At 43.2% G+C, this 26,259-nt stretch overlaps 6 protein-coding genes and 1 non-coding gene across 10 annotated transcripts; 3 read left to right on the top strand and 4 right to left on the bottom strand.

The window, feature by feature from the left end:
• Window positions 1-60: 60 nt before the first annotated feature.
• On the bottom strand, window positions 61-1,404 carry LOC9652808 (rRNA-processing protein UTP23 homolog). 2 transcript variants are annotated; one of them, XM_024671343.1, is made up of 7 exons: window positions 1,189-1,404; window positions 1,049-1,129; window positions 861-981; window positions 575-799; window positions 471-515; window positions 314-416; window positions 61-257 (listed from the first exon to the last, which is right to left on the bottom strand). In XM_024671343.1, the coding sequence occupies exons 1-6, from the start codon at window positions 1,386-1,388 to the stop codon at window positions 315-317; spliced, it is 774 nt and encodes a 257-aa protein (XP_024527111.1). In that variant the 5' UTR covers window positions 1,389-1,404; the 3' UTR covers window positions 61-257; window position 314. The 2 variants fall into 2 exon arrangements, with proteins under 2 accessions (XP_024527111.1, XP_002966228.2); XM_002966182.2 differs by having other exon boundaries at window positions 61-416.
• Window positions 1,405-6,606: 5,202 nt separating this feature from the next.
• Window positions 6,607-8,389, top strand: LOC9652349. Its single transcript, XM_024671162.1, has one exon. The coding sequence runs from the start codon at window positions 6,683-6,685 to the stop codon at window positions 8,288-8,290; it is 1,608 nt and encodes a 535-aa protein (XP_024526930.1). The 5' UTR covers window positions 6,607-6,682; the 3' UTR covers window positions 8,291-8,389.
• LOC9652806 (spindle and kinetochore-associated protein 1 homolog) lies at window positions 8,248-9,750 on the bottom strand. Its single transcript, XM_002966180.2, has 10 exons — window positions 9,640-9,750; window positions 9,461-9,573; window positions 9,287-9,393; window positions 9,159-9,231; window positions 9,032-9,108; window positions 8,877-8,982; window positions 8,787-8,816; window positions 8,623-8,736; window positions 8,453-8,576; window positions 8,248-8,406 (listed from the first exon to the last, which is right to left on the bottom strand). Exons 1-9 carry the CDS (start codon window positions 9,716-9,718, stop codon window positions 8,505-8,507), a joined length of 771 nt encoding a protein of 256 aa, XP_002966226.2. The 5' UTR covers window positions 9,719-9,750; the 3' UTR covers window positions 8,248-8,406; window positions 8,453-8,504.
• An 11-nt stretch (window positions 9,751-9,761) lies between these two features.
• Window positions 9,762-11,719, top strand: LOC9652805 (tryptophan synthase beta chain 1). Its single transcript, XM_002966525.2, has 5 exons — window positions 9,762-10,100; window positions 10,387-10,743; window positions 10,801-11,243; window positions 11,305-11,399; window positions 11,462-11,719. Exons 1-5 carry the CDS (start codon window positions 9,798-9,800, stop codon window positions 11,641-11,643), a joined length of 1,380 nt encoding a protein of 459 aa, XP_002966571.2. The 5' UTR covers window positions 9,762-9,797; the 3' UTR covers window positions 11,644-11,719.
• A 134-nt stretch (window positions 11,720-11,853) lies between these two features.
• TRNAV-CAC lies at window positions 11,854-11,927 on the bottom strand. The gene has a single exon. It is a non-coding gene; the product is annotated as a tRNA-Val (tRNA).
• Window positions 11,928-14,176: 2,249 nt separating this feature from the next.
• Window positions 14,177-15,966, top strand: LOC9652348. 3 transcript variants are annotated; one of them, XM_024671166.1, is made up of 5 exons: window positions 14,177-14,321; window positions 14,527-14,999; window positions 15,082-15,148; window positions 15,207-15,261; window positions 15,352-15,966. In XM_024671166.1, exons 1-3 carry the CDS (start codon window positions 14,194-14,196, stop codon window positions 15,126-15,128), a joined length of 648 nt encoding a protein of 215 aa, XP_024526934.1. In that variant the 5' UTR covers window positions 14,177-14,193; the 3' UTR covers window positions 15,129-15,148; window positions 15,207-15,261; window positions 15,352-15,966. The 3 variants fall into 3 exon arrangements, with proteins under 3 accessions (XP_024526934.1, XP_024526932.1, XP_024526931.1); XM_024671164.1 differs by having other exon boundaries at window positions 15,201-15,261; XM_024671163.1 differs by having other exon boundaries at window positions 15,195-15,261.
• An 8,400-nt stretch (window positions 15,967-24,366) lies between these two features.
• On the bottom strand, window positions 24,367-25,901 carry LOC9652347 (BAHD acyltransferase DCR). The gene is made up of 2 exons (XM_024671434.1): window positions 25,364-25,901; window positions 24,367-25,315 (listed from the first exon to the last, which is right to left on the bottom strand). Exons 1-2 carry the CDS (start codon window positions 25,862-25,864, stop codon window positions 24,437-24,439), a joined length of 1,380 nt encoding a protein of 459 aa, XP_024527202.1. The 5' UTR covers window positions 25,865-25,901; the 3' UTR covers window positions 24,367-24,436.
• Window positions 25,902-26,259: the final 358 nt, after the last annotated feature.

The following is a 26,259-nucleotide window of genomic DNA, read 5'->3' as shown; positions in this document are numbered from 1 at the left end:
GTCACACCACGGTTCACCATGGCCACACCACGGTTACACCATGGTTCGACCACGGGTAGCTTGAGAGAAGCGCGTTTTAATGATTATCAGCACTCTCGGACTTTCTTTTTTCTTTCGAAACCAGTGAGCTAGAAACACCTTTAGAAAAAAGAATTCTTCGATCACTCTCGTGAATGGAAGGAAGAAAACCGTGAGCATCTCTTTTTTCTTGGATGGAGCCCTCAATAAATCGATCCATCTCGATTAGTCGTCGCGGGCTTTAGAACTTGAGCTGTGTAGAAAAGAAAAATCGAAACACCTCAAAACCTTGTACCTCAAGCAGGAGATTTATGGATCACGTCCTCTTTTACGCTGTTTTTCTTGCGATTTCTCCTCCTTACTTTCTTCCGGGAAGACCTCTCTCCATCGTTTGATGCCTGCAACACCATTTTCTTGTTTAGCTGTCATCTTAGAGAAGAAAGAACTCTTACTTCTGGAACTTGTTTCTTTTTCTTGCAAGAAAGTGGATTTGGTCCCTGCGACGATGACCTCTTTCTTAGCGAAGAAGAACTAAAACGAAGCGAGAAACACTTACTTTTGCTCGCTTTCTCTTGAACGTTGGCCGGTCTCTCACCATCAAACTTTTGCTTCGCTTTGGAGGTTCCTCGTCCTCGGAGACACGAGAGAGAAGTCGCTGCTCTCGACACTTCAAACTTTCGCGTTTGCTTTCCTCTTCCTTAGCAAACTGCTGCTGGAACTCTGACGGCGGTTCCACACACAGCGACGTTTTCTTCGAGTAGACAACAGCGCAACCAGGCATCTAGAGAAAACAGAAATCGTGATCTTCGAAAGAGAGAAATGAGGAAGAAAAATATTCTTACGACTCGAAGCTTCTGGCGTAAATCACCATCTTGTGTTGCCACAAAAAAATGCTCCGGATTGAAGCTCTCCACGAGCGACTCCAAGCACTCGCTCCCTCCTTTTGCAGGCTCGTGATCGCACCTATAGAACAAACCAACAAAGTTCTCTATAACCGAGAAGAACAAAACAACGAAAGAAGTTTTCCTACTTGGCAAGATGAAGCTTTCGAGCAGCATTTAGAGTGTCCGAGAAGGAAGTCCCAAGCTTTTTAAGCTCCGCATTGATACACCTGATAGAAGAAATTCTCTTCGTTTTTCTTCCAGTGGATAGCTACATTTTACCGCAAACCTGGTAGTAAACGCCTTGGCGGCTCCTCCCAGCGCCTGCGACAAGAGCTTGTCGAAGTCTTCGCTGCCTTTGCGAATGTTGTGGAGGACAGAGTGCTGAAAATTACCGTCACAGAGGACTTTGAAGGGCTCCCGGAAGCCAAACGAAGCCTTGAGGAAGCGCACGGCCTTGCGGTAGCGCTTCTGCCTCTTCACCCTCATTGCATAAACCCTAAAAACAGAGCCCTAATTTGCTTTGTCAACAAGACAAGAAAATAGCGAATATTCCACTGGCTCGTTCGAGGAAAGGCGTGCTTCCTATCGTGGCATGGCGCTTATGATCTATGTACCTCTGGATCCCAAGAGTAAGACTCTTACCCGTCGTAAGCGTAGAATTTCTAGAGGGGAAAGTCACAAACTAGATGATCTTTCCATGATATTGAAGAGGTAAATCCGCAGCCCCGAGGAAACAGTGAGACAGCCCGAGATTCAAGAGGAGGCCGAGAAGCAGCCCAAGATTCAGGAGGAAATCCAGAAGCAGCTGCCCATTCAATTACAGCCACGGGGAACAGGAACAGGTTTACCGCTTGTGTCTGAAGGTCGGTTAACCAGGATTGAAGAAGACATCGAGACTATTCTTTTCCAGCGACAGGAGCTTGAGATGCTCAAGAAGGAGGTCCAAGAACTTGGACTCATGAAGGATGTGGTCCAGGGTCTTAAACGAGCTGTTGATACTCTTGTTCTTTATGATGTTCTTGACAACATCACAACGAAGCTGTCCTACGCTGTAACACGGTTGATTGCAGAGGAGCTCCAAGCACTTGATACGAAGGCCCGGTGTGAGTACTTTCAAAGTATCTTTCCGCGCAAAACTCTACTCTCAGTCACATACCCTGGCATTCTCTGGGATTTGAAGGTGGAGGACGTAACGAAATATTTAGAGGAATGTTAGCAGGCGGATGAGGATCCTCAACAGGCCAAGCAGGAGCAGCAGGTCAATGATGAAGATGAAGGCCAGGAAAGGAAGAGGGTCAAATTGCTGGAGCAGCTACAGGTCCAGGAGTGGAAAAGGAAAAAGGTGGCACTTCTTTTATCTGCGGAGAGGATTGCCTCAACGGAATTGCAAGTTCCTGTCTCTTCTTTGAGGAAAACTGTGGCTTCATATGTCTTGGAGCTTAAAGGTCAAAGACACAAGTCAGTCCATCGATATCAGCTTCATCCACCAGTTAATGAGAGGAAAGTACTTGACACCAGTATGCCTGCTACCAGAGAGATGGTATCTACATGTTTGAAGACTCCACCTCTGCAGTCATCAGCTACAGTGATTCAGGATGTGCAGGGTTTGCGGGACATTGTGGTTTTCTCTTCTCGGTTGAGTTTGCTTCTGCAGCATTGGACTTTCTGGCGTTTGGATAAGATTACAGTGGAAGCGGTCCTGCAGAGTCTAATTACCAGATTTTCAGGGAATGTTGCACTCCGGTTCCGGGATTTTCTTGTGAAGAATGGACGTCTGCCTTTTCCATTTAATCGACTCTGGAGGACACAGATTGCAACTGATGATAAGTTTGATGCTTGGTTGATTTGTGATGATTCACATTATATTTGGCTTTCTCGGAGGGGCGAATGGATCAATGAAAAGTACGAAGTTGTGATTCATACCTTCGATGGTTGGAGTTTGCAAGAGAAGTAACAAAGGATTCTAAATTTCTTGTTTGATGTGATTACAATAAGACAAACTGATCATCCCACACTGGCAAACTACATAGGGTATATTTCCAGACTATACCCTTCCGCATGTTATTTTTTTTCATATTTCCCTCAATGTGCTGAAATAGGCAACCAAGGAACCGAACAAGGATTGCAAAACCCTGCGGACAAAAACCAAGACGGGTCTTACTTTACACAGGCCGCAGTGACCCAGGACTAAACCACCGTATGAATGGCCTTTGAATGGATTCATGATGGTCATGATGCTCATACATGTGATGGGCCATAACGGGCATACATGGCATGTTACAAGCAAAGGTTAGTATCTGTAGATCAAGGATCTCTCTTGGTCTCCCAAAACACAGCGATCTGGTGAGGTATGGTTTGATCTGTAAAAAAGGAATTTGAATTTCATGTAGGCGTCATGTAGGCGTCAGGAACACCAATTCTGACTAAAGTTGCGAGGCTTAAGCTTGTATCTGATATGCTACATAACATCCCGTGAAGAATACCAGTTATTATGGAGAGTTTCAATGACTATAATATAACAGGACAAATAACACCCGAAGCTCTAAAGGATCATATTTTATCGTGAACACTGTACTTCTGAGTTCCCGGATGAGGAATTGTATGGAAATGCATTAACAATGTCATATTTGATCATGAGAAAAACCAAAGATTCATTTGCAAAAGAATATTCCTTTCAAAGGAACACGTTTATAAGGGTTTAGGCTTTAAGCTTTAGGTTTATCTCGGGCATCCAGATAAAGCAACCCACTTTTAAAAAATTCAGCAAATTTATAAAGTACGAAAAACTTCAAATACAGGAGAAAACTGCATTGTAAATTTGGAGTTGCTGGTGGCATGCAGTAAGTTCTTCTACATAGATTTATAGCCTTTTTATCAATTTTCTTCTAACTGATAAAATTTACCTGAGTTAATTCTATATAATAAGAAAAAATATATAAAGTTCAGGGAAAATGACCATACTGCTGATTTGGTCCACAAATTTTTGCTGATTTTGGGCATGAAATTCAAATTTTGCTGGATCCGGGCATGAAATTCAAATTTTACTAATGTGGCAATCCGGGTCAAGAATTCAAACTTTTGTGGAAACATCTGCATTTCCATACAATCCTCTCCATACAGCTGTTTTTAAGATCCAACGATGTTGAGCCAGCACATCAAACAAAAAATTTAAAATCCTAAATTACTTCTCTTGCAAACTCTAACCATCGAAGGTATGAAGCACAGCTTCATACTTTTCGTTGATGCACCAAGGAAGCCAAATATAATGTGAATCATCACAAATCAACCAAACCTATTCATTGAAACTCTCCATGGTAATCTTCGCTGTTATGTAGTATATCAGATACAAGTATAACCCTCGCAACTTTAGTCAGAATTGGTGTTTCCTTGATTGTAAGTGACTCCGTCAAGACATCAACCACCTTCAGGACACACAAAGTGTTTTAGAAAGACCAAACCATACCTCTCCAGATTGCTGCATTAGATCCTAACCTTTGCCTGAGTTATTTTGCTTGAATAAAAGAAGAAAAACAAAAACGCCCTTTGGAAGATTTCTTTCTAGGCAGCAGGCGGAATGAGGAAGACAGCTTGAATCTTTTTGCCACTGGCGGAATGGAATGTACCATCCGAGGAAGCTCAAGATCGAGCTTACCAGGATGAAGATCACCGCTTGAATTATTTTGTTGGATCGTAACGTGCGCATCACTGTTGCATCATCTTCTTCGTTACTTATGCTAGACATCGTCAGCTTCTTCTCTTTCAAGGGAAGATTTTCTTTGTCTTAGGATAATCAGTTTGTTTTTGTAATAAAATTATAATCACATCAAAATAATAATAATAATAATAATAATAGAATCATCTTGCAAAGTCCAACCATCAAAAGTATGAAGCACAACTTCGTGCTTTTCGTTGATCCATTCACCTCTCCGAGAAAGACAAATACAATGTGAATCATCACAAATCAACCAACCGTCAAACTTATCATCAGTTGCAATCTGTGTCCTCCAGAGTTGATTAAATGGACATCCATTCTTCACAAGCAAACCGGAGTATAACATTCCCTGAAAATCTGGTAATTAGAATCTGCAGGACCGCTTCCACTGTAATCTTATCCAAACATCCAATGCTGCAAAAGCAAACTCAACCAAGAAGAGAAATCCACAATGTCCTGCAAGCCTTCCACATCCTCAATCACTGTATCTGATGATTGCATAGGTGGAGTCTTCCAACATGTAGATACCATCTCTCTCATAGCAGGCATATTGGTGTCAAGTACTTTCCTCTCATTAACTGAAGCTAATACCGATGGACTGGCTTGTTTCTTTGAGGTCTAAGCTCCAAGACATATGAAGCCACAGTCTTCCTCAAAGAAGAGACAGGAACTCGCAATTCCGTTGAGACAATCCTTTTTGCAGATAAAAGAAGTGCCTCCTTTTCTTTTTCCGGTCAGCCTCCTGGGCCTGTAACTGCTCCAGCAATTTGACCATGGCCTTTATCTTCAGCATTTACCTGTTGCTCCTTTCCATGCTCCTTGGCCTGTTGAGGATCCTCATCCGCCTGCACACAGTCCTCTAAACATTTCGTTACGTCCTGCCCGAGTAAATATTTGTGCGGAAAGAGACTTTGAAAGTACTCACACCGGAGCTTCGTATCAAGTACTTGGAGCTCCTCTGCACTCAACCTTGTTACAGCATAGGACAGCTTCGTTGTGATGTTGTCAAGAACATCATAAAGAACATGAGTATCAGCAGCTCGTTTAAGACGCTGAACCTCATGCTTCATGAATCCAAGTTCTTGGATCTCCTTCTTGAGCATATCAAGCTAGAAAAGAATGCTAGTCTTGATGTCTTTTCTAAACCTGCAGTAAATTTGCCTGTGGCTGTAATTGAATGGGCAGCTTCTCCTGGATTCCCTGGGCTGCTTCTTGGCCTCCTCTTGACTCTCGGGTTGTCTCATCTTTCTTACGACTGGGTGAGAATCTTACTCTTGGGATCCAGAGCTACACAGATCGTGGTGTATCCCACGATAGGGAAGCTAGCGAACCCTACCTCCTTATTCTCTGTTCCAATTTGGCCTCATATATTCTTTCTTAAAAGGTACACAATAAAATGTGAATAGAATTTATAAATTTCACTTTCCAGATTTTATTCTGTAGACTGGAAATTATTGGGCAAAAAAGAATGGACAATCTTAGAAGCACAACAACTTTTCTAATCGATGGCAATATTGCTGTCTGTTGATTTTGAGACAACTGAGCAAGGCAAGCAAGGCAAGGTACTCAGAATGTCACAGGTCTTTTCAGATCAGCCAATCCACAGTCCCCACTTTTTCCAAGGTTCTTCTTTATTACCTCTGAGATACCCAAAGACCTCTCTGGTCAAGGAGCATGTGAAGTGGTAGCTCCAGAGCAGCATTCAGCTTGTATTTTGAATGGGGTATTTTCTGCTCCAGCTCCAGCTCCAGCTCCAGGCAGGCACTAACATTTTTGCAGATATATCAGGAAGAGAGAGATGGGAATTCTTATCTCATGCCCTAAAAGCCTCTTTACAATGCTCTCTTGGGTGGGGGCAAGCTCAGCTTGCACTCACATGTAGACTGGCCCACGCACAAAACATGATGAGTTGGGTTTCTAATGCCACCTTTCTGTAATTGTTGTGTTTACAATGCCACCTTTTTGTATGATAAGTCTGGAGGATTGGGGATTTCGGGGGTGGTGAGTGGTGGTGATTACCGCTTTTGCTTTGACGATCATGAAACCCGACTCGTAACGATCCTCATTTATGATCGCAGGAGCAGCAAGACGACGTCTGGTGTTGTTGTTCGCGTGTTTCTTTCGTATTTTATTAAGTTCTTCCTCTCTCGGTGAGAGCGAGGAGCGATCGACGCAAAGGGAAACAAAGCATGGTCAGGAGTTTTGTCCCGGGGCCAAGGCACGGTTCGATCCAGGAATGCTGGTTGCTGGGAGGATCATGGGCTCCATCTCCGCGCGGGAGCTGCTGGAGGTAGCACAGCAGCGGATTGCGGCGGCGCTGGACGAGGCAAGCTCCGTGAAAACGTTCCTGGGGCGATGGCGGATCATCCAGTTCCGGCTGGAGAAGCTGGGATCGCAGCTCCACGACATGTCCAAATGCCCCCTCCTCTTCCTCGAGAGCTACTCCCTGTGCACGGAGGTGCTGGAATCCATGGTGGCCACCATCGAGGACGCCAAGATCTCCGCCCGGAAGTGCCTCCAATCCGGCCAGATCGATGGCAAGCTCCAGATGCAAAGCGCCCTCGACGCGCTGGCCGCGCGATTCCACCACCACATCCACGACTGCGACGTTGTCATCAAGAACAGCCTCGTCAAGGAGTCCATGGCGGCGCTGCTCCTCGTCACCGGCTCGCGAGCGTCGCGATCGCGATCCATGGTCATCTCGGGCGAATCCGCGCTGCGCTGGGCGGTGCGGGATCTCGTCGTGCGCCTCCAGATCGAGACGGATCCCAGATCCAAGCACCGCGCGCTCGCCTCGATCGTGGACCTCCTCGAGGGCGACGACAAGAATGCAGTGCTGGTGGCGTCGCAGGGAGGGATTCCAGCGCTGGTCCGGTTGCTCGACGCTGGAATGCCGTGCGCCGTGCGGGAGAGGGCGGCGTCGGCGGTATACCGCCTGGCCCGCGCGTCATGCTGCGAGCAGGAGCTCATAGCCGAGAATGCACTGCCGCCGCTGGTCCGGCTGCTCGAGTCGGGCACCGGGCTGGCGAAAGAATGCGCGGTATCCGCGCTGCACTGCCTGACGTACACGCCCGAAAACGCGCGTTCCTTGGCGGCACACGGCGGTGTGGCGGCGCTGGTCCAGATATGCCGCTACGGTACGCCGCTGGCCCAGGCCTCAGCCGCCGGCGCCATTAAGAATCTCGCCGGAGTGACCGAGCTCCGGACCGCTATAGCCGAGGAGGACGGGCTGTCCGAGGGTGCCGTGGCGGTACTACTCGGGCTCGTACTGTCCGGTACGGATGCCGCGCGGGACGCCGCCAGCGACGCGCTGCAGATACTGGCTGAGGCGTACGGCGCAACGCACGGCGGCAGGCTCGGCGACGTGGAGGCGATTCTCCGGTTTCTATCGTCGTTTCCGCCGCCGCAGGGACGGCGGGTGGCGGTAAGGATGCTGAGGAACATCTCGCGAGCCGGCGGCGTTGCTGGGACCGCTGCTTACAATGCTTTAGCGAAGCTTGGGGACGAGAATGGCGGCGAGGAGAGTGACGAGCTAAAACTTACAAAGATGGTGAGTAAGAAAAAGCTGAGCTTGGGAAAAATGGTGATGGCGTTACTGACCAGGAAGATTGCCACTGCTTCTAGTTCGTCCAGTCACGAGAACAGATTAAAGAGTTTTTTTCTCAAACGATGGTAGCGCGCTTGTAAATAGAAGCGAAAACGAAAAGAAAAAAAGAATCCGATTGTTTCGAGTTTGATACCTTTAGAGGATGTACGTGTTGCGACTCAATGCAGAGCTAGATCTCGGATTTCCTGTGAAGCTGGATGAGAAACACAGAGAAAACGAGCTATACGTTACCTGAAATAAAACGTCTCGATTAAGAGAAAGCATTGGAATCTCCAGATCGCTTTTAGCTCAACAGAGCAAACACTCTCTGTTTTCCAATGCGAGCTTCCAGGACACGGCCGAGATGCCGGATTATCTAAAAGAAAATGTGACCTCTTAAGTTTAAATGCCGGAGTTTTTACCGTGAGGATAGCTTTGCCCGTTGTGTCCATTTTCAACAATGGACCACGCATGTCGGACTCCAAGAAGAAATGCTTCCCTTTGATCGTCTCAGCTCCAGCAATATCTCGTAGTTCCTAGACGAAACACGAGAAAATGTTGGATGGAAATCAAACAAAAGACTTACCAGGACTTTCTCCAAGATATCGTCTCCCAGCTGTGCATATGAAGAAAGAAATTGTAAGAACGCATGCAAGCATTCAGTCATCGGAATCACCTTCTTTCTTGGTGCCTGTATTAGTCTTAGATTGTTCTCAGCAAATCCAGCCATTTCATCAATCGCAGAGTTGACTTTGTCGAGAGTGATCCTTCCCCTCATATAGCTGAAAAGAAGCTTTCACAACAAAGAGAAGGAAAAAAACTATAGACAACCTTGATAACGATGCGAACTCTTCGTCCGATACATACTTCCGAGGAGGCAAACCTTTCCCTTTCTTCTCCTTCTCCACCTGCAGAACCAGCATAAGAACGCAAAACGATGAAAATCACTCTTTCAAACCTTTGGATTTTGCGTTTGAACAGGAAGAATGTTGCTGGTGTGAGCAGCAGCTTTCTCAGGAACAGGAAACAATCTGCCAAGAAAAAAAATTCTTAGCAGAGAAAAGAAGGAAAATTTGCAGAGAAAACCTGTTTTTCAACGCGTCCGATGGCGCTGCAGCGGGCAAGGTTGATGGAAAATGATCTACAATAGCTTGAATCTTCCTCGTTTGCTGGATTGTCAGCTCCGACAGTGCCTAGAACACACGCAGTTTAGTTTTCCAAGAGTTCTAGCCGAAGAAAACGAATTTGTTTTTCTCCTACCTTGGCCTTGCTGAGCGCCTCCATCTCCGATTTCACATAGCTATCCATCTTGCGAAAATCCTGCTCCACGGCCTTGAGAGAAACATCCACAGCACTCATGTCTGCGGCTCTTCCTGAGAGAGAAAAAAAGTGAAGAAATTCACGAACAAGCAGTAGAGAGATCTAGGCGCCGCGCTTACCATCGCCGCGAAGAACCATGAGCTCCTGGAGGTCGGAGATCCGGCGCGTGAACGCCGAGACGATCTTCTCAAGCGCCATCCGCCCTAAAATCTCTTCCCGCCAAAACAACCATTTAGTAAAATGCAGCTACAGAAGGGCTGAGCTAGGGTTTATAGCTATGGCGATGCGTGCGATCACCCCCCAGTTCTTCGTCTCTCCCAATCAGCTCAGCGCGAGTGTGGAGCGATCGACGAGGATCGAGCTTCCGCGGCGCAATCCGGTAGGCGCCCGCTGCGCGATCTCAGAGAGAGCCATGGCCGCGGAGGAGGTGTTGAATGCGCAGTATGGAGGATTCCAGCGGCCGGACGCATTTGGGAGGTTTGGAAAATTTGGTGGGAAGTATGTGCCGGAGACGCTCATGACGGCGCTGGCGGATTTGGAGGCCGCTTATCGATTGCTCGTTGTGAAGCCCGAATTCCAGGTCGGTGATCGTGTTTTTTTATTTTTTATTTTTTGCTTGCTCATCTCTATAGAACACCCATTTTCTTGGGGTAGAGTTTCTTTTGTTGGATCTGTGTTCACTAGTTTTTCTAGCAGTGTTGCTGCATTCCAGCAAGAACTGGCCGAATTCCAGGTCGGTGATGGCTCTTTTTTTTGCTTGCTTTTTAGATCACTCTATAGAATATGCATTTGAGATGGAGTTTCTCTTGTTGGATCTGGCTCTTCTTGTCTCTAGTTTTTCTAACAGTGTTGCTGCATGAATCCAGCAAGAACTGGCCGGCATTCTCAAGGACTATGTTGGTCGAGAGACACCTCTCTACTTCGCGGAGCGCTTGACTCAGTTCTACAAGAATGCCAATGGCACTGGACCAGATATCTATCTCAAGCGAGAGGATCTAAATCACACTGGTGCTCACAAGATCAACAATGCCGTTGGCCAGGCCTTGCTCGCAAAACACATCGGCAAGAAGCGAATTATTGCCGAGACTGGAGCCGGCCAGCACGGAGTCGCCACCGCCACTGTCTGTGCGCGATTTGGATTAGAATGCGTCGTCTACATGGGTGCGCAAGACATGGAGAGGCAAGCTCTCAACGTTTTCCGTATGCGACTCCTCGGTGCCGAGGTAAAGTCACAGACATGGTTATCAAGTTTCAACAAGGTGGTGTTGTTTTTCTCTCAGGTCCGGCCTGTTCACTCGGGCACTGCTACTTTAAAAGATGCAACTTCGGAAGCTATCCGAGACTGGGTGACGAATGTCGAAACGACGCACTATATCCTGGGCTCTGTCGCTGGTCCTCATCCATATCCAATGCTGGTGAGGGACTTCCATACCGTGATCGGGAAGGAGACCCGGCGGCAAGCTCTGGAAAAATGGAATGGCAAGCCGGACGTGCTCGTAGCTTGCGTCGGAGGTGGCTCCAACGCCATGGGCCTGTTCCACGAGTTTGTGAACGACAACGATGTCCGGCTAGTGGGAGTGGAGGCTGCTGGCTTTGGCTTGGACAGTGGCAAGCACGCGGCAACACTGACCAAGGGAGAAGTAGGAGTTCTTCATGGAGCTATGAGCTACTTGCTACAGGATGAAGATGGCCAGATCATCGAGCCACATTCTATCAGCGCCGGGTACTTAGATCGTTTTAAGCTCGCTCGCTAATTCTTTTCTTCTCGCTTGTGTCGCAATCAGGCTGGACTATCCTGGTGTTGGGCCGGAGCATAGCTTCTTGAAGGACATGGGCCGCGCGGAATATCACAGTGTGACAGATGCCGAGGCCTTGGAAGGTGAATAGCATTTATACTTTTCTAGCGATGGCCGGCCATTGATTGGTGTGGTTTCTTGCCAGCTTTCCAAAGGTTATCAAGGCTTGAAGGTATAATCCCTGCGCTGGAGACCTCGCACGCTCTAGCGTTTCTGGAGACTCTGTGCCCGACTCTGGAAGATGGTTGCAAGGTAGTAGTGAACTGCAGTGGTCGGGGTGACAAGGATGTCCAGAGCGCCATCAAATACCTCAAGTTTGAAGCTTAGAGAGGGAATCAGAGGTCAATAAACACTTTTTTTGGCACTTATCGAAAATCTAAGCACACTCTCGAAATCACGATCATCGCTGGAGTAAAGTTGGTCTAAGAGCATCGAGGACCTCATCGCCGCTCGGCATCGTGTTAATCCAAGCTAACAAAACTTGTTACTCAAAAACTGGAACAGTAAAAACTAAAAAATTAAAAATAAAAATAAAATTGCCTGAACCCAGGTTTGAACTGGGGACCTCTAGTGTGTGAGACTAGCGTGATGACCAACTACACCATCCAGACCAAGAACATGATAACAAAGAAGTAGTTTCTCTTTACAATATGCTCTAGTTCTTTTACTTTTTATAAAAATTGTATGTATTTTTGGTATTTTGCAGTTTCTTTATGCATTTGTGTAGGTTTACCCTCTTCGACTCTCAATCTCCTATAAATTGTAAAGTTCATTTGGCACTACCAGCTTTTTCTTCTTTTGATCCAAGTTGGTGACCAGCAAACTCAAGATACTCGTTTATCTTGGATATGGCCAGAAATGATCGGATCCCATATCTTCAAAGAAGAAAAGTCTGGCACCTGTGCTACCAGCCCATGGCAATAGCACTTTACAGTTTGTTGCACTGCCTAGAACCCAGGTCTGTAGCAGTGCCTTACATTTATAGGCGTTATATTTTGCGCAACGCCTAATTTCACAAGTCTTTGTGATGGAGCATGTCACCCAAGGACAAAAGATAATATACTTCAGAACCCACAGACATGATTAGAAACATTGTTTTTTCTGTATAGTTATTCCTAAGCTAAACGTGCTGGAAAAGCAATTATTTGTATTTACGCCACTTGAGGCTTGGCTCTTGACCTTTGACCAAAATTCACACCACCGTGCTATGGATTGTGGTGTGCAGTAGTGACTCATATGGAAGATATATTACTCAACAAGATGCCACTCAATCTAGATGATGACATGAGGAAAAATTCTTCCTTGCCTCGTCATCCATATTGAGTAGCATGTTGTCACGCAGTTACAAGTGTAGAAGCAGCTTGTGTTGAACTTGTGAGGTATTTCTTGTAACACAAGTAAGAAATGCCTAGGAACCAGAAAATATCCAAAAGGCTAATTGAGAAATGAAGCAAAATTGACTAAGACGATTCTTTAGATCAAAGTTTTCCTCCACAATCTTCAATGGCCACTTCGTTGACAACGATAGTCCATCTGAAAAAAAGGAAAAGGGTGGCATGCATTCAGCTAAGATTTTAAAGACACTTATAACCTTTCTAACATTACTATTACATCAGTAATTTATCAATGCATTGCACTGTGGAGAATCTAGGCTGTCAACAATATCAACTTGTTAGACAATATCTTAAGCTTAAGCTCTGAACCCAGGTTTGAGGTTTGAATTGAGGACCTTAGCGTATCTGATTTGCTAACATCTACATAAACTAGAAACCTGTTGTCGCCACATGTAGGCTACGTGGCCGCAGGAGCGCTCCATCCAGATGTCTGGCATTCAACCGAACTAACTAAAAGTCACTCGAGGCGAAAACGTTAATAAGAGTTTCGCCATTGCACTGCAATTTCTCATACCCTTGCTTGTTTTGTGCTGGTGAGGGAGATGGATGAGGCAAGAGATGTGGTTGATCAGAGCCCCATTGTGGAGGATCTCAAAGGTGAGGATCACCAGCCCAATGCTCCCCACCATGGCACTGAATACGCCGACCGTAAGAACGCCAAGAAGGGTGTGGAGCGCTTGAACAGGCACGGGGGACCGGTGGGGGTCAGGGCGCAGCCCAAGAAGGGCGGCAAGGGGGGCGAGTTCACTTGGGAAGGGAACAAGGATCCCACGCAGTATGACAAGGAATCAGTGCCCGTGGCGATTGACGAGAAGGGTCCCAACTATGTTGACGAAGAACAGGAGGAGCAGGACAGGAAAGTTGCCGCTGGTGTTGTGGAAGTCGCCAAGCTCGCCCCACACGATATCTCGGTGATTGATGTTGCTGCTCCTTGAGCGTTGTCTTCGTGAGAGATGATTCCAAGACAAATGCTAGTATGTTCTAGAACGGCTTTTACTGTTTTAGATTAAGTTTCGTGTTATAAATATATTCGCACTTGGTTTGTGTATTTGGATATTCGGTCACTTGCGAGAACTCTAGATTCAAGGGCAAAATACTTTGTTTTTTTAATTTTCTTTTTCCTCCTGGGTGACTCATCACGGGCTGGCTTTCCAGGTTCTGCTACGCTCTCGTTCTCTATGATGGAATGCCGAGCAGGAATAATTCAAAATATCTGTCCCGATTTTCAAATATAACAGATAAATAATGAAAAAAGAACCCTAAACCAAATGGATATCTGTTTTATCCCTTTATTAAAAATTAAAAACAAATTAAGAAAAAAATAACGGAAAAGTAATAAAATATTATCCAGCTATCTTAATCTCAGTTAGTAATTTTGGAAAACATTAATTTAAGAATAGTTAAGGGTTTGACCGTTTGATCATATGATATACCTAGAATATCCTCAAGAACTTAGGGCATTTCACTTCTATTTGATGTCCTAATGGTGCTGTGGGAGATCACATTGGCGACAGCCTATTGCTTAGGGCTCAAGAGGACCTATCGCCTCGTCCTGCGCCTCCAGCGCCGCCTCCTCTCCAAGCATCCAAGGATCCGCGCCTTCGTCTTCAGGTATGGATGCTCAAAGCAAATTTCTAGTTATTTTAATTAGTCTAGTTGAATAGTTGGCTTATGTGATTGAAATTAGATTTGGCCTCTTATTTTTGCGCTGTAAATTTGAGTGCAAGCATTCCCTTGCTTGATTCTTGCGTGAGCATTTCGTTTTCGTTATTGATTTTTGGAAGTCTTTCTTTTCCAACGCTTTTTTGCTTTGCAGGCGTGCTCGAGGGATTTTTGATGTAGCTCTCAGAGTCCATAGAACCGTCCAGCAGCGCGACATAGATGCAGGCAAAAGCGTAGGGAATCGAGTTCTTCGCTTTCTAGACCGCCTTCGACCATCAGCCAACATCCGCAAACACGACACTCCCGAAAACAACGCGACTAAATCCAACCAGCCGGACGAGCCCGCGAGAAAAAACCAATGCCGCAGCAGCAGCAGTGGTGGCGATGGTGGTGGCCAGAAAAGCAACGTAAACTTTGTCCAGCTCTCGACGACGACCCTCTACGGATCACACGCAGGTTTTGGAGCTCTCGCCTGGGACTTACACGCAACTCCTCGAAGATCACTGCCTCATATCCTTTTGGAAAACTTCTGGGCTCCTTTGAAAGCGAAGCTCGAGTTGTCACAGCGACACCGCGGCATTTCCTCGGCTTGTCTCCATCGCCACAGTCCAGTGCCTTCACTTCCTGGTGGGATCCAGTGGCAACAGCAGCGTCTATAAGAAACCTTTTGTTTTAAGTGGGACTGACAACACCATCTATGTTGTGATAGAATTATCCTTGGAACTGGAGGGCTCTCGCGATTCTCCAGCGAAATAAATAATAAGCCATCTCCCAAGGTACACTCTTTTTATTCTCTCTCTTTCTCATGCAAGAAGACGAAAGCCTTAGGAACAGCGTGGAGCTCGTATAGATTGTGACGGCCCCCCGGTTTGCAGAGACGTGTTGGATGGTATGTGACACATTTTTTTGCCTTACAATGTGCTCGAAGACTATTACGTCTTTGAATAAACTGTTCTAACAGATGAGCCTTTCTTTCCAGGACCCCACTTTGGATGCCTTGTTAAGTTTGAGGGATAGAAAGCCGGAGAAGGCAACAGCGGCGGCATCAAGTAAGAGAGAGCTCTTGTGTTTGTTTTTCTTCTCAATTCGAGAGTCTCCGAGGAGAAAAGGGAGAAGCGGTTTTCAGCAGGAATGGCCAAGTTTAAGGAGGGGAAGAGTGCGATGTGGATGTTGGTTCTGATACTGGTGATCTTCCTTTATTTCTCAATCCAAACAGCAGCTCGAGAAGAAAACATCTCAAGTGTCCACTACTGCTTTGGGGATGATGAGTGCTCTGTCGGTTGCAGCTGTGTTTACTACCTTCGAAGCTATGGCCGGTGTCTCAGCGGCGTGGAGAAAGAGCAGGCTCTATTGGCCAAGAACGCTCTCAAGCTTAAGATCAAGTCACCGCTGCCAGAATTAACTTCTGTTCTTGGGAAATACTAGACGTCCTTCGACTGCTATCCACATTTGAGATCTGTGAAGTATGCTCTTTAGAGTGCCCAGATCTGTAATTCCCCGGGTGCGGAATACAAGTAAAACATGTTTTCGTCAAAAATGTCTTCTAGACTAGCGAATTCAGACATAAATATATCATTTAAAAACTTCCAATTAACTAGATTAAATTCCTAAATTAATTTCATCTCTAAAAGTCAATGTCCATCCACAAACATTACCTAGACTCTTTACAGTCTTAGGCCTACCTAGTGTAGATGTTAGATTGAAGTAACTAAAAGGAATAGCTTTAAAAAATCTATGTAATTCCAATATTGAAGGAAGTGCCACAAAGTCTTAACTAAAAAGTTTACATTTTATATAAAAAAGGTCTAAACCTCTTATTCTATTTAATTAAGGGATATCTTGAGATTGATAATGTCCTTTGTGTGTGTGAGAGAGAGAGCAATTATTAATGAGGGTGTGAAGTTTGTTATAAACAATTAAAAAGAACAACTTGAGTAAAATCTATGAGATTTAAATATAAAAAATAAAAATCCATGAATAGAAATATAACTCCAATAAAAGGGAAACTACTACTAAGATAACTGTCATTAACAATATCTCAAATGCCACTCCAGTTCTACTCTACAACCTCAAATAAGCTAGTAAATAAATCAAATGTTCTTCCAACAAGACTTTGACATCCATTCTTGTGAGATCTATGGTCTAGATACAAGGTTATTCCCAATGGAAATCACATTGTGGAAAGAATTCTAAATATGGAGGGATACTTTGGAATGATGTGTCAACATGACAATTGTGAGGATTTGCGATTATCAAGACTCCTCACTAGAACCTATAGATACACAGAAAGATTTGAGATATAGAAAAAAGCCACGATTGGTGCAAAAAGTATACTATAAATAAGGTCTTAACTTATATACTACACTACATTTTAGATTAGCCATCACTATTGGTAAAAGTAATGGTATCTATCTTTAGCCAGGATGGTTAAGTCCTTTGCCTTATAGACCTTAGCATGAGTCTAAACCTAAGCCTAAGCTTGAGTTTAAAGTACTCTTTTAAGGACAAGGGGATTAAGCCATAGTGACTTAGTTTTGTCTGCCTATGCTTGAGTGAAAGAGAAGAAGAATTAGGAATTTCTTTTTGCAAAGGTACCCATTCAAGTTCCCTAGACCAACCTTTGCTAGTATGATGAATCACTTATGGTTGGTTTTATTGGCCATCCATCTTTGTTAGCTAGAATCCTAGCTACTTATCCCCCTCCTTTCTCATATTGTGCCCACACCTGAATCGATGCCAGTGCTGATAGAGCTAAGAAAGGAGGATCACAAACAAGATACACAAAAAAATTGCAAAAAAAATGCAAGAAGAAAAATGAAGTTTAGTGAAGAAAAATTGCAGCTATTTTGTTGCAAATTGGACTAAAAGAAAACCAAGGCAACATGTTGCAACACAAACAATCATAACTCCTAGAATATTGAGTGCACTTGAGCTCGTCAAAAAAGGAGGAGGAGATTCACAACTTTCCAACAAGTTGAGGAATAAAACAATCTAATGCCACACTCAGAAGATGTAGCCACTAAAATCTTGGCACCACAAAATGGAAAAGATCAAGAAATTATAGCCCTTGTGCTATAGATCTAGAGATTAGAACCACAAAGATGCAACTATCATGCTGTTGAGCCACAGAACCTAAAGGTGGCATCTTGGTCAAAAAGAAGAAAAGATCAAGAGCATACAAGAGCCTCAAATGACTCAAGGGAATTGAATTAAACTGTCAAGACTAACCCAAAGCAAGACAAATGGAGGAACTTGAATAGAGAAAAATCTTTAAAATCTAGAAAGAAATCATGACTTATAGGTAAGCCTATGGTAAAAATAATGGTAGCTATCTTGCATGATCTTTAAATCATGATTCTTCACAGTGACTACTCAAGACTTTGGATGGTGGCATGCTTGCAAGAAATGGATAGAAAGACTTAATATTGACCTCAACATTCTTTTTCTTCATTCAATAGATAGCCATGAGTATGCCCACAGCCACCAAATCTTTAGGAGGATGGTTACTACTATCACAACACTTTACTGGAGTGGTATTTGGCATCAACTTCAAATGATGGTTATATTGTACTACCAACTCAAATTCCATGAGTATCTCCTCACACCATCAGCCTTAGCATCCATAAGAAACCCCATCACCCTCTTAGTTAAAATAAACTATAGATCCTTTCATTGGGACTAGATATTATATATAGCATGTATGGTTTTTATTTATTTTTTTGAATGTAATAACTACTATAACAACTATAATTCGAAAACTATATTTCCAATATATAATTTATATTTGAAGAAAACTAGTCTAAATTCATTACAATTTATGGCACCTTTTGCAGTTTGCTGTTCAAAAATTCAATTACAACCATGCTATAAAAAACATCTTTTCCTCTATTCCTTTCCTCTATTGAATTAGATATTGAACTTTTATGACTAGAAGTTGGAATCACCATAGTAAGTTCTAATGGGATGAATCAAGATTAGCACAATATCTTGCTTGTGCTATTCCCTAAACCCTTTTTTATGCACTTAGATTAATATATTTAATAAAAATTATAGCTTAATACATTTGTAAATATAGGAATAAACAAGGGCTTAGACCAGTTTCTATACTTAATCTACCATAGATTTCACAATTGGACTTCTATAAGTGAGCATAAGGTCTAACTAGTGCAAAAGATTTCCTATTAATACATTTAGATGTAGAAGGCATTGTCTATTCAATTCTCAAAGTTGGAAAGATCTTTGTAAACTTGTACTTACCATATATAGACACATTTTAATATTCAAGGGTATATAATCTTTAAAAATTTGTTAAACAATAAATAAGTATGCAATATACACATACAGAAAGAATGTTTGATTTGAATAGAAAGCTAACTTATTAAGAATTCTTTACTCTAATTTATGGAAAAAATTTATTATCCTAGCAGCAACACTTGGTTTGCTTTATGTATTTTGAAATTTAAATATCCAAGTCTTAGAAATATTATATTTATAAAAAATTTATTTTAATTTAGATTAAATATTAAAAGTAAAAAATCTTAATCCTACTGTTAAGCTATGTTGGTGTTTAATACATAATTTATAGACTATTTAATATCTTTGATATCAATTTCTATTTTCAAACTTATAAATTAATCTAAACAAACTAGATTATTAATCCATAGAAACACATATAGTAGCCTTTGTTTCCCCTCAAGAGACGGATTACATCATAGATAGTTTAGCACAATTATGTTTTGCTCTCTATGCTACTAAGGATGAAAATAGTGTGGTGTGGGAGGGGGTAGAGTGAGATTAAACCTAAATTCAATTGATTTGTAAGAGAAACTTAATCCAATCTAGAGCTTATTGATTGTTAAAAGCTTACCTCCTCTTACCACAACACAAAGAAGGATTATTTTGTCAAAGGAGGGTCCATGGCACTAACATGACTTGCTACTATAGGGAATGGTGTTAGTCTATAAAGTATGAATAGTCATTTTTTTACTTTAATTAGTGTGTTATTACTTCTAGAACTTCTCTAAGTGTTTTAGTAAATAAATATTAAGTCAGAAATGTAAAGAGTGTCATCCACTCTTTTTGGGCAAGTTTGCTTATAATGGTGGAAATGTAGAAGCATGGAATAAAGTTGAGGTGTGTTTGATGAAAATATAATGAAGTTAAGATGAAGCTTTACAAGTAAATCAATAGTTCCATTTTCTAGTTATAAGTAAGGATTGAAATTTGATTAAAAATATTTAGAGTATAAATTTTATGTAAAAATCACAACAAATTTTATTGAATTATCTTAGAATATATTTAGATTTTCTAAAATTATTTATTACACCTGTCCCCTACAGGCTTTCTAAAAAAAAAAAAAGGAATAGAGAATACTCATCAATGAAAATGTTTACAACTATTAAAATGATAATATATGATTTTTTCACAAAAATAAATATTACTAAAATATTACATAAAGCCATTATTTTAAATAGCTAGAATGGAGAAGACTTTCTCTGAAGTAGAGACCAGAATTTTTTATTCTTATGTATGTGAGTTTCAAAAATTCCATAATCAAATACATAATATTCTATAATTAAGGCTTCTTCATAATCTTCATTACTATTTTGTGTATAAACATTAAAATTTCTTGATACTTGCCCATTCATATTAGTTAAACGACACCAAAATTGAGTTCGACCAAAAACCCAACGTGTTCCAAAACTAAAATGTAAACTTTTTCTATCAGCTATAATATTTGGACCAACTACATCATTAGATTCAGAGTCACAAGATAAATCAATGTCACCACCTAGTCTATTATAAATAAACATTTCTATTGAATAACAATTACAAAGTAAACAGTAGAAAATAGAAATAGATAAGAATTTTGAATACATTTTTTTCTTAGGAAAAATTGCTCATAACATCTGGATTTAGACCTTCATATTAAAAGATTTACTGTCTTCTAGGAAGCTCCCCTTGGAGAAAGTTACTAGAGCCAGTGGACTCCAAATTGGTTGGATTTCAACTGTTGCCAAGTAGGTATCCCAAGACTTTACAAGTGGCAGAAGCTTGGAATATCTATGACAATTTATTACCAAACGACATACTATATTATCACACTGTAGACACTTGCATGTCCATGGAGCCATCTGGAGCATGACAGCCTTGAGTGCCAAAACATAGCTGTATTGTGGACAATGTGGCTTTGATATATTGTCATGGCTCTTGCTTATATATATACTCTATGCATGGTGGTGACACGTAGACCCCTCATGTCATGAGAGGTCATACATCTCCAACACTCCCTCTCGCTTAATCAGATATGAAAATGTCGTGGTCGAAACACTGGAAGTCTCCCTCTCTAAAGCCTCTCCATCCTCATCCCGTCCCCCTCTTAAGGTGACGCCTCACACAAGGCTCTCTGATCATGTCACAGGGCGTGATCCACACCTAAATAGCAGAGCGAGAGAGCAGGGACATACCCAAAAAGATCTAGAAGACTCCATCCTCTTGATCCAAGTCTCGGCCAGTCACACCTTGTCTGCCCCCAGCCCAGCAGTCTCACCCAGCAAGCTACCCAGCAGATCTCAGTGCATCCAAGCGCAGCACACAGCCCAGTTTTTCTTGGTGTTTTTATTCAAATCTCCGGATGATTCCCAGTTGGATTCTCATGGCTACCTTTGACTGAAGAGATGGTCCTTCGTTTCAACGCATCACCACCATGGATTGCATAAGAAACAGGGCGAGGAAGACGAAGAACAAGAAGTCGGTCGAAGAACAATGCCGGTCTAAGTCACGGAGAATTATCAAGACTCCTTTCGGCCGAACGGACATTACATGAACTGATCCACAACAAGGATAGTGCTCTGCTCATAGCATGGTTAAGGACGAAAGCCAGGAGGAAACCAAAGACGTGCAGCCATATTCATAAACGACATCTCCTTCAGGAGTGGGAGTAATAGTAGCAACTCTATATATATTTTCAACGATTTTATTGTGTTTATTGTAAATTTAAGTTATAAATTTCACTTTGCAAATTGGCTTTAGTTACAAATTTTGTGTTGTAATTTGTGACAGCTTGTATATTCACACAAAATTTAGTTGAAAAATAGAGTTGTTCTTTACAACTGAAATATATATCATAATTTATTATAGTTTACAACATATTCTCTAAAACTAGATAATTTTAAATATGTCTCTAGAGTTAGAGTTGCAATTTAAAATTTTATGTAATGGACAAAATGTTAGTTATTAAAGTGTTATAATTGCAAAATTTTAAACATTATATATCAACTAAATTACTAGTAGCAATATAATGTGCCTACCTCTAACTCATAATTTTTTATTGAACGACTTTGTATTCTTATTAAAATTAATAAATTATTTTCTTTCTCAAACTTATATTAAGCCTTTTGTTTAAGATTTAGAAATGAAACTTACATGTTAGTGTTTAAGGTGTGAAGGAAACCATGTTCTCTTTATACATATTATCATATATCATATTTATTTTTATGGTAAACATCATTGAGCACCACATGATGCATGGTTTTCAATAGAAAGATTAAATTGAAATATTCGTAAAATATTCTTCTGCCACCTTACTTCTTCAGTAAAATATTTTAAATTGGTGAAAATTCAGTAATTTTAGATGATTGTGGTATTAATTTGAGTTATTGAGGATTATAATGTATTTAATTATTTCACAAAATGGTTACATGGGAATGAAACAATTTATTACCTATTTATAAAGTGGTTAGTGCTTCTATTTTGCTTGTGTGTTTAAGTATTCTAAATGTGCAAGTTACTACTAAACCAACATGTGAGGTAACTAAAATTTAGTTTTAAGTTTGTCATAAGCTCTTCAAATAAATGTTTTATTGCAACTTAATGCAATAAGTGGGGCTAGTGGTTAGCAATCTCAAGCTTGAAGGAGGCAGGTTTTAAAAGAGAAGATAAGCTGATGCAGGGAATGGATTAGCAGCAGCAGAGCTACGGTGCTCTATCCATCGCAAACTTATCGGAGGCACTCAGAGCGAACTTGGAGCTAGCATAGAAGATTATAGTGCGACACATCGTTTTCTTTTGTCTTCTTGCAGCACCTGTCATGTGTCTGCTTGAGCTGGAAGACGATTACACTGCTGGAAGAGTATTGAATCGCTGGAAAACGTGAAAGGTTCTCGGTGCTTGGATGTGGTGGATACACCACAAAAGTAAGAGTGTTTGTTCTTTCATTTCGATTTGAGAGTTTCTAAGGACCAGAATTTCGTGCTCTCGCTTAAGGTTTCCACCAGGAATGGCGAAGTTGAAGATCTCGATGGCGATCTTCCTCATTTTCTCAGTCCAAACAGCAGCTCGAGAGGAGAGTGTGCACTACTGCTTCGGTGACGATGACTGCTCTTGCAATCGCAGCTGCGTTTACTACCTTCGAAGCTATCGCCGGTGCCTCGGTGGCGAGGAGAAAGAGCTGGATCTTTCAGCCAGGAACGCTCTCAAGGACATACCCAAAAAGATCTAGGAGACTCCGCCAGTCACACCCTGTCTGCACTAAAACAAGATCTATGGCAATGGGACAGAGGCGAGCCTAGAGCGCTGTACCAGAGGCGTGCTTGACGCTGGGCGCGGGGCACACAGGCGGAGGTGCTGATGTTGTGCAATAGCAGCGCTCAGCATCCAAGAGGGAACGCCCTCAAGGCCGATACCATGTCAAAACACAGTGGAAGCATAGTGTGGACAGTCATGGCTCATATAGAGGTAGCTTGGAGGCCGTCCTGAACATGACAGTCTCGAGAGTGTCAAAACATAGCGGAAGCGTCGTGTGGACAATGTGGCTCTGATATATCGTTGCCTTCGTCAACTTTAGCCAACGTGGTTCTATGAGGTGGCAACTCCTCATGTCATGAGAAAGCGTACTAAGAGTCATAGTTTCCAGCGTTGGAGAGCTTTCACAGCAGTTGACCGCGAAGAACACGGGGTAGCTTCCATCTCTTTGCCGTGAGGAGCTCTGGAATCTCACTCCTTGGAAACCCAATCGCCTGGTTTGCAAACGAGAAGCCTTTCATGGCGTTGATAGTGAGAAGTTGTGAACAAAGTCTAATCTTCCACCGCATGAAAAATCGGCGGGAGCTAAATCTCCAGCTCTGCTCGTTGTCCAGGGGAGTTTCCACAACCACCTGCTCAAGTGACGGGGATTTGTCGCAGCTTATATCGAACTACGAAATGCCATGCCCTGGTTTTATCCAGGACTTGGTGATTGAAGTTCACAGAGACGACGTTCATGATCAGGAGAGGACATTGCGTTTCATGGAGCAGCCTCTCTCTCAGCCTCCTCCAATCCCTCAGCTCCTCCCAGCAGATCGATCATGCAGCCGCTCAAAGTGATGCTGTTTGGCCGCTCCCCGGCTTGCTTGAGCTCGTTGAAGAGCTTGAGCCCTTCCTGGCGTTGCCGTGCTGCACGTAGGCGGAGATCACCGTGTTCCAGCATAGGCCATTGAACGTGGATCTCGCGAGGCTGAGAGTTCCTGTAAGTGGTCACGACCACGATCACGCTCACGCGTTCCACTGGCAAGGATCCGAGAGTGGAGGCTTCCAGCCATGGCCAAACTTGAGGACGTCTCGAAGGCGCTCGTGTTTTTCGAGGTCGAGCTCCCAAAAGACTCCCTGTGCTGTCGCCCGCATTTCTCCAGCGCATAAGCCGAGACCACCATTTCTGACGAAGAAATCAAGCTCCATTCCCTCGGTTTCGGGAGTGGAGAATTTTACGGCAGATTCTATCCCCGGCGCAGGCTTCCAGAAAGACAATATATGTCACGCCATTTGGCTTGACTCCCTCCAAATCCATGGAGGAACTCGAGAGCGTCTCTGTAATGCCCATTCCGGGCAAATTCTGGGAACATAGCAGTCAAGGAGACAGCATTCCTCTCTTTGATCCAGCCAAAAGCCGCGGTGGCCCGATCCATTATCTGGAGCTTCCCGTGCATGTCAACAATAACGGTACCATCAGAAACATCTGTCTCGAAGATCCTCGCCTTGATTTCCATGCCGTCCCGCGGTGAAGGGCAAAGAGACAACTTTATATTGTTTCAAACCTGTGGAAAACTAAGCTTTCTCATCGCGTGACTTGTGAGCCCAATATATGCTACCACATCACCTTCCTCCTTCCCTGGGAAATAGTATAGCCTGCCATCCTCAGAAGGACGAACCAGCGTCATTCCAACCGCCTTTCCAAATCCAAAGTCCTCGAAAACCGGGAAGTAGAACGAACTTCCAACGATCAATGCTGTTTCCCTCTTAGATTGAGGAAAAGCGGTGAAGCCCCTGTCGCCACTGCTCACAACCTTTGAGTAGAGACCCACGCCTTCCTCCGTGAGCAAATCACCGATCTTTTTCTTGAGAAGATCCGCCCCGTTTCTCAGCTCATTTCCCTCAGCTCGTAGGCTCGAGACTTTGGTGGAAACGTGATCATACACCACGGCCATTCCTACGAATCCCTTCGGCACAGTCTTGATCCGTCCTCTACAGTTCGCCGCGAATACAACAGTAGTGGTTTCGTCATCCTTGAGATCTCTCGCAGCGTTAACTCTGGACCATATGAAACTCGTGAGAAGCTGGAACGAGCTGAACCCTGGATTCTCGAGCTTCATCTTTTGGATCATCTCCTTCTTGAATGCAAAGCACTTCATGTCATACTCCGCGGACTGCGATGTTGACTTGGTGCTTAATTTCAGTAAATCCGCGTTGCAGACCCTTTCAAATCCTGCTGGAAGCTCAAAATCTGTGGGATGATCGTCCGAGACCGCAATGCATGGTGGAGTTTCCACGACCACGGGCTTGAGTGACATAGATTTACCACAACAGACCTCGGCCCATGACTTGACAAAGTTCCAGGTCCCAGCTCCATCTAAAAGCTGGTGATTGAACTTGACGGAGATGCAAATGCCTCCACAAGAAAGCTCTGTCACCTACATACGATTCGACTTGATTATCAATGCGGATATATATTGAAGTACCTGGATGATGAACAGAGGAGCATCGAAGGACCATGGAATTGTCGATATATCGTAGTCTCCACATTGTGCCAGATCTTCCACTAGTTTTGCTGGAATCCCCTCGAAATGACCACTCACTTCATCCTTTGCGAGCTCCTCAACAGTAACTCCAGTAGCACTGGCTTCAATGAAGAGCACGCCTTTGTCATTGCAAACCACATCCATCCGGAGTCCATTCTCGCTGTCACTCACAAGCAATCTCCCTGCCAGGGGATAAAACTCCACCAGCGCCTTGGCAAGAGAACTCTTGAGATTTGCTACAATGGCCTCGAAGGAGAGATGGGGAGGAGGCTTTCGGAAGAAGAGAAGGCGAGTCCTGTAAGGCACGAACCAAATCATATGAGAAGCAGCACAGAGACGCATTTGCTTCTTCCTCTCCAACAGATCGACATTCTCCGGGCTGTAACTTGGAGAAACCAAGCAAATGTTGGTTACTGTGATCCTGGAAGACTCCAGCGCCATAGCCAAAAACTTCTGACTTTAGAAGAGAGAGAGAGAAGGCTCGACCAAACTTAATCAAGGTGATAAGGAAACATTAATTAAATGTAGAGTATATCCTACGCCTTTAGTTTTCTCCCTGGTGATTTTAGGGTTTTACCTATCTTATAAATTCTTCTTGGAGGAAAATTTGGAGCTGCGAAAAGCATTAAGAGTATTATACCCTGAATGGGCTAAAGATTGGGCTTGGCTTAGGAAAATAAAGAAGGTGGTTGTATCCATTTTTGATAACACAGAGTAATGACAAATGAGAGAAACCAAAGGAAAATGTTCATTTAAATCCATTACCATGAACGTTTTATAAAGGAAATGCTGAAGATTGATGAGTTCCTTGTAAATTCCATTGCTGTGGGTGATTG

The sequence above is a fragment of the Selaginella moellendorffii genome, unplaced genomic scaffold (genome assembly GCF_000143415.4).
Source record: "Selaginella moellendorffii unplaced genomic scaffold, v1.0 SELMOscaffold_7, whole genome shotgun sequence".
NCBI classification, from domain to species: domain Eukaryota; kingdom Viridiplantae; phylum Streptophyta; class Lycopodiopsida; order Selaginellales; family Selaginellaceae; genus Selaginella; species Selaginella moellendorffii.
This window is presented reverse-complemented; position numbering and strand designations above follow the sequence as displayed.

Excerpts from the sequence above, each read along its gene's own strand:
- LOC9652805 (XM_002966525.2), top strand. The coding sequence starts at position 9,798 with ATGGCGATGCGTGCGATCACCCCCCAGTTCTTCGTCTCTCCCAATCAG. Across the intron at positions 10,744-10,800 it reads TGCGACTCCTCGGTGCCGAG|GTCCGGCCTGTTCACTCGGG; the intron begins GTAAAGTCACAG and ends TTTTTCTCTCAG. Across the intron at positions 11,400-11,461 it reads AGATGCCGAGGCCTTGGAAG|CTTTCCAAAGGTTATCAAGG; the intron begins GTGAATAGCATT and ends GTTTCTTGCCAG.
- LOC9652806 (XM_002966180.2), bottom strand. The coding sequence starts at position 9,718 with ATGGCGCTTGAGAAGATCGTCTCGGCGTTCACGCGCCGGATCTCCGAC. Across the intron at positions 8,983-9,031 it reads GAGTTCGCATCGTTATCAAG|CTATATGAGGGGAAGGATCA; the intron begins GTTGTCTATAGT and ends GCTTCTTTTCAG. Across the intron at positions 8,577-8,622 it reads CGGGCAAAGCTATCCTCACG|ATAATCCGGCATCTCGGCCG; the intron begins GTAAAAACTCCG and ends ATTTTCTTTTAG.
- LOC9652349 (XM_024671162.1), top strand. The coding sequence starts at position 6,683 with ATGATCGCAGGAGCAGCAAGACGACGTCTGGTGTTGTTGTTCGCGTGT.
- LOC9652347 (XM_024671434.1), bottom strand. The coding sequence starts at position 25,864 with ATGGCGCTGGAGTCTTCCAGGATCACAGTAACCAACATTTGCTTGGTT. Across the intron at positions 25,316-25,363 it reads CTCCTCTGTTCATCATCCAG|GTGACAGAGCTTTCTTGTGG; the intron begins GTACTTCAATAT and ends AATCGTATGTAG.
- LOC9652808 (XM_002966182.2), bottom strand. The coding sequence starts at position 1,388 with ATGAGGGTGAAGAGGCAGAAGCGCTACCGCAAGGCCGTGCGCTTCCTC. Across the intron at positions 800-860 it reads TACGCCAGAAGCTTCGAGTC|ATGCCTGGTTGCGCTGTTGT; the intron begins GTAAGAATATTT and ends TGTTTTCTCTAG. Across the intron at positions 516-574 it reads TCAAGAGAAAGCGAGCAAAA|GGACCAAATCCACTTTCTTG; the intron begins GTAAGTGTTTCT and ends TCATCGTCGCAG.
- LOC9652348 (XM_024671166.1), top strand. The coding sequence starts at position 14,194 with ATGGTGCTGTGGGAGATCACATTGGCGACAGCCTATTGCTTAGGGCTC. Across the intron at positions 14,322-14,526 it reads ATCCGCGCCTTCGTCTTCAG|GCGTGCTCGAGGGATTTTTG; the intron begins GTATGGATGCTC and ends TTTGCTTTGCAG. Across the intron at positions 15,000-15,081 it reads TCCAGTGCCTTCACTTCCTG|AATTATCCTTGGAACTGGAG; the intron begins GTGGGATCCAGT and ends ATGTTGTGATAG.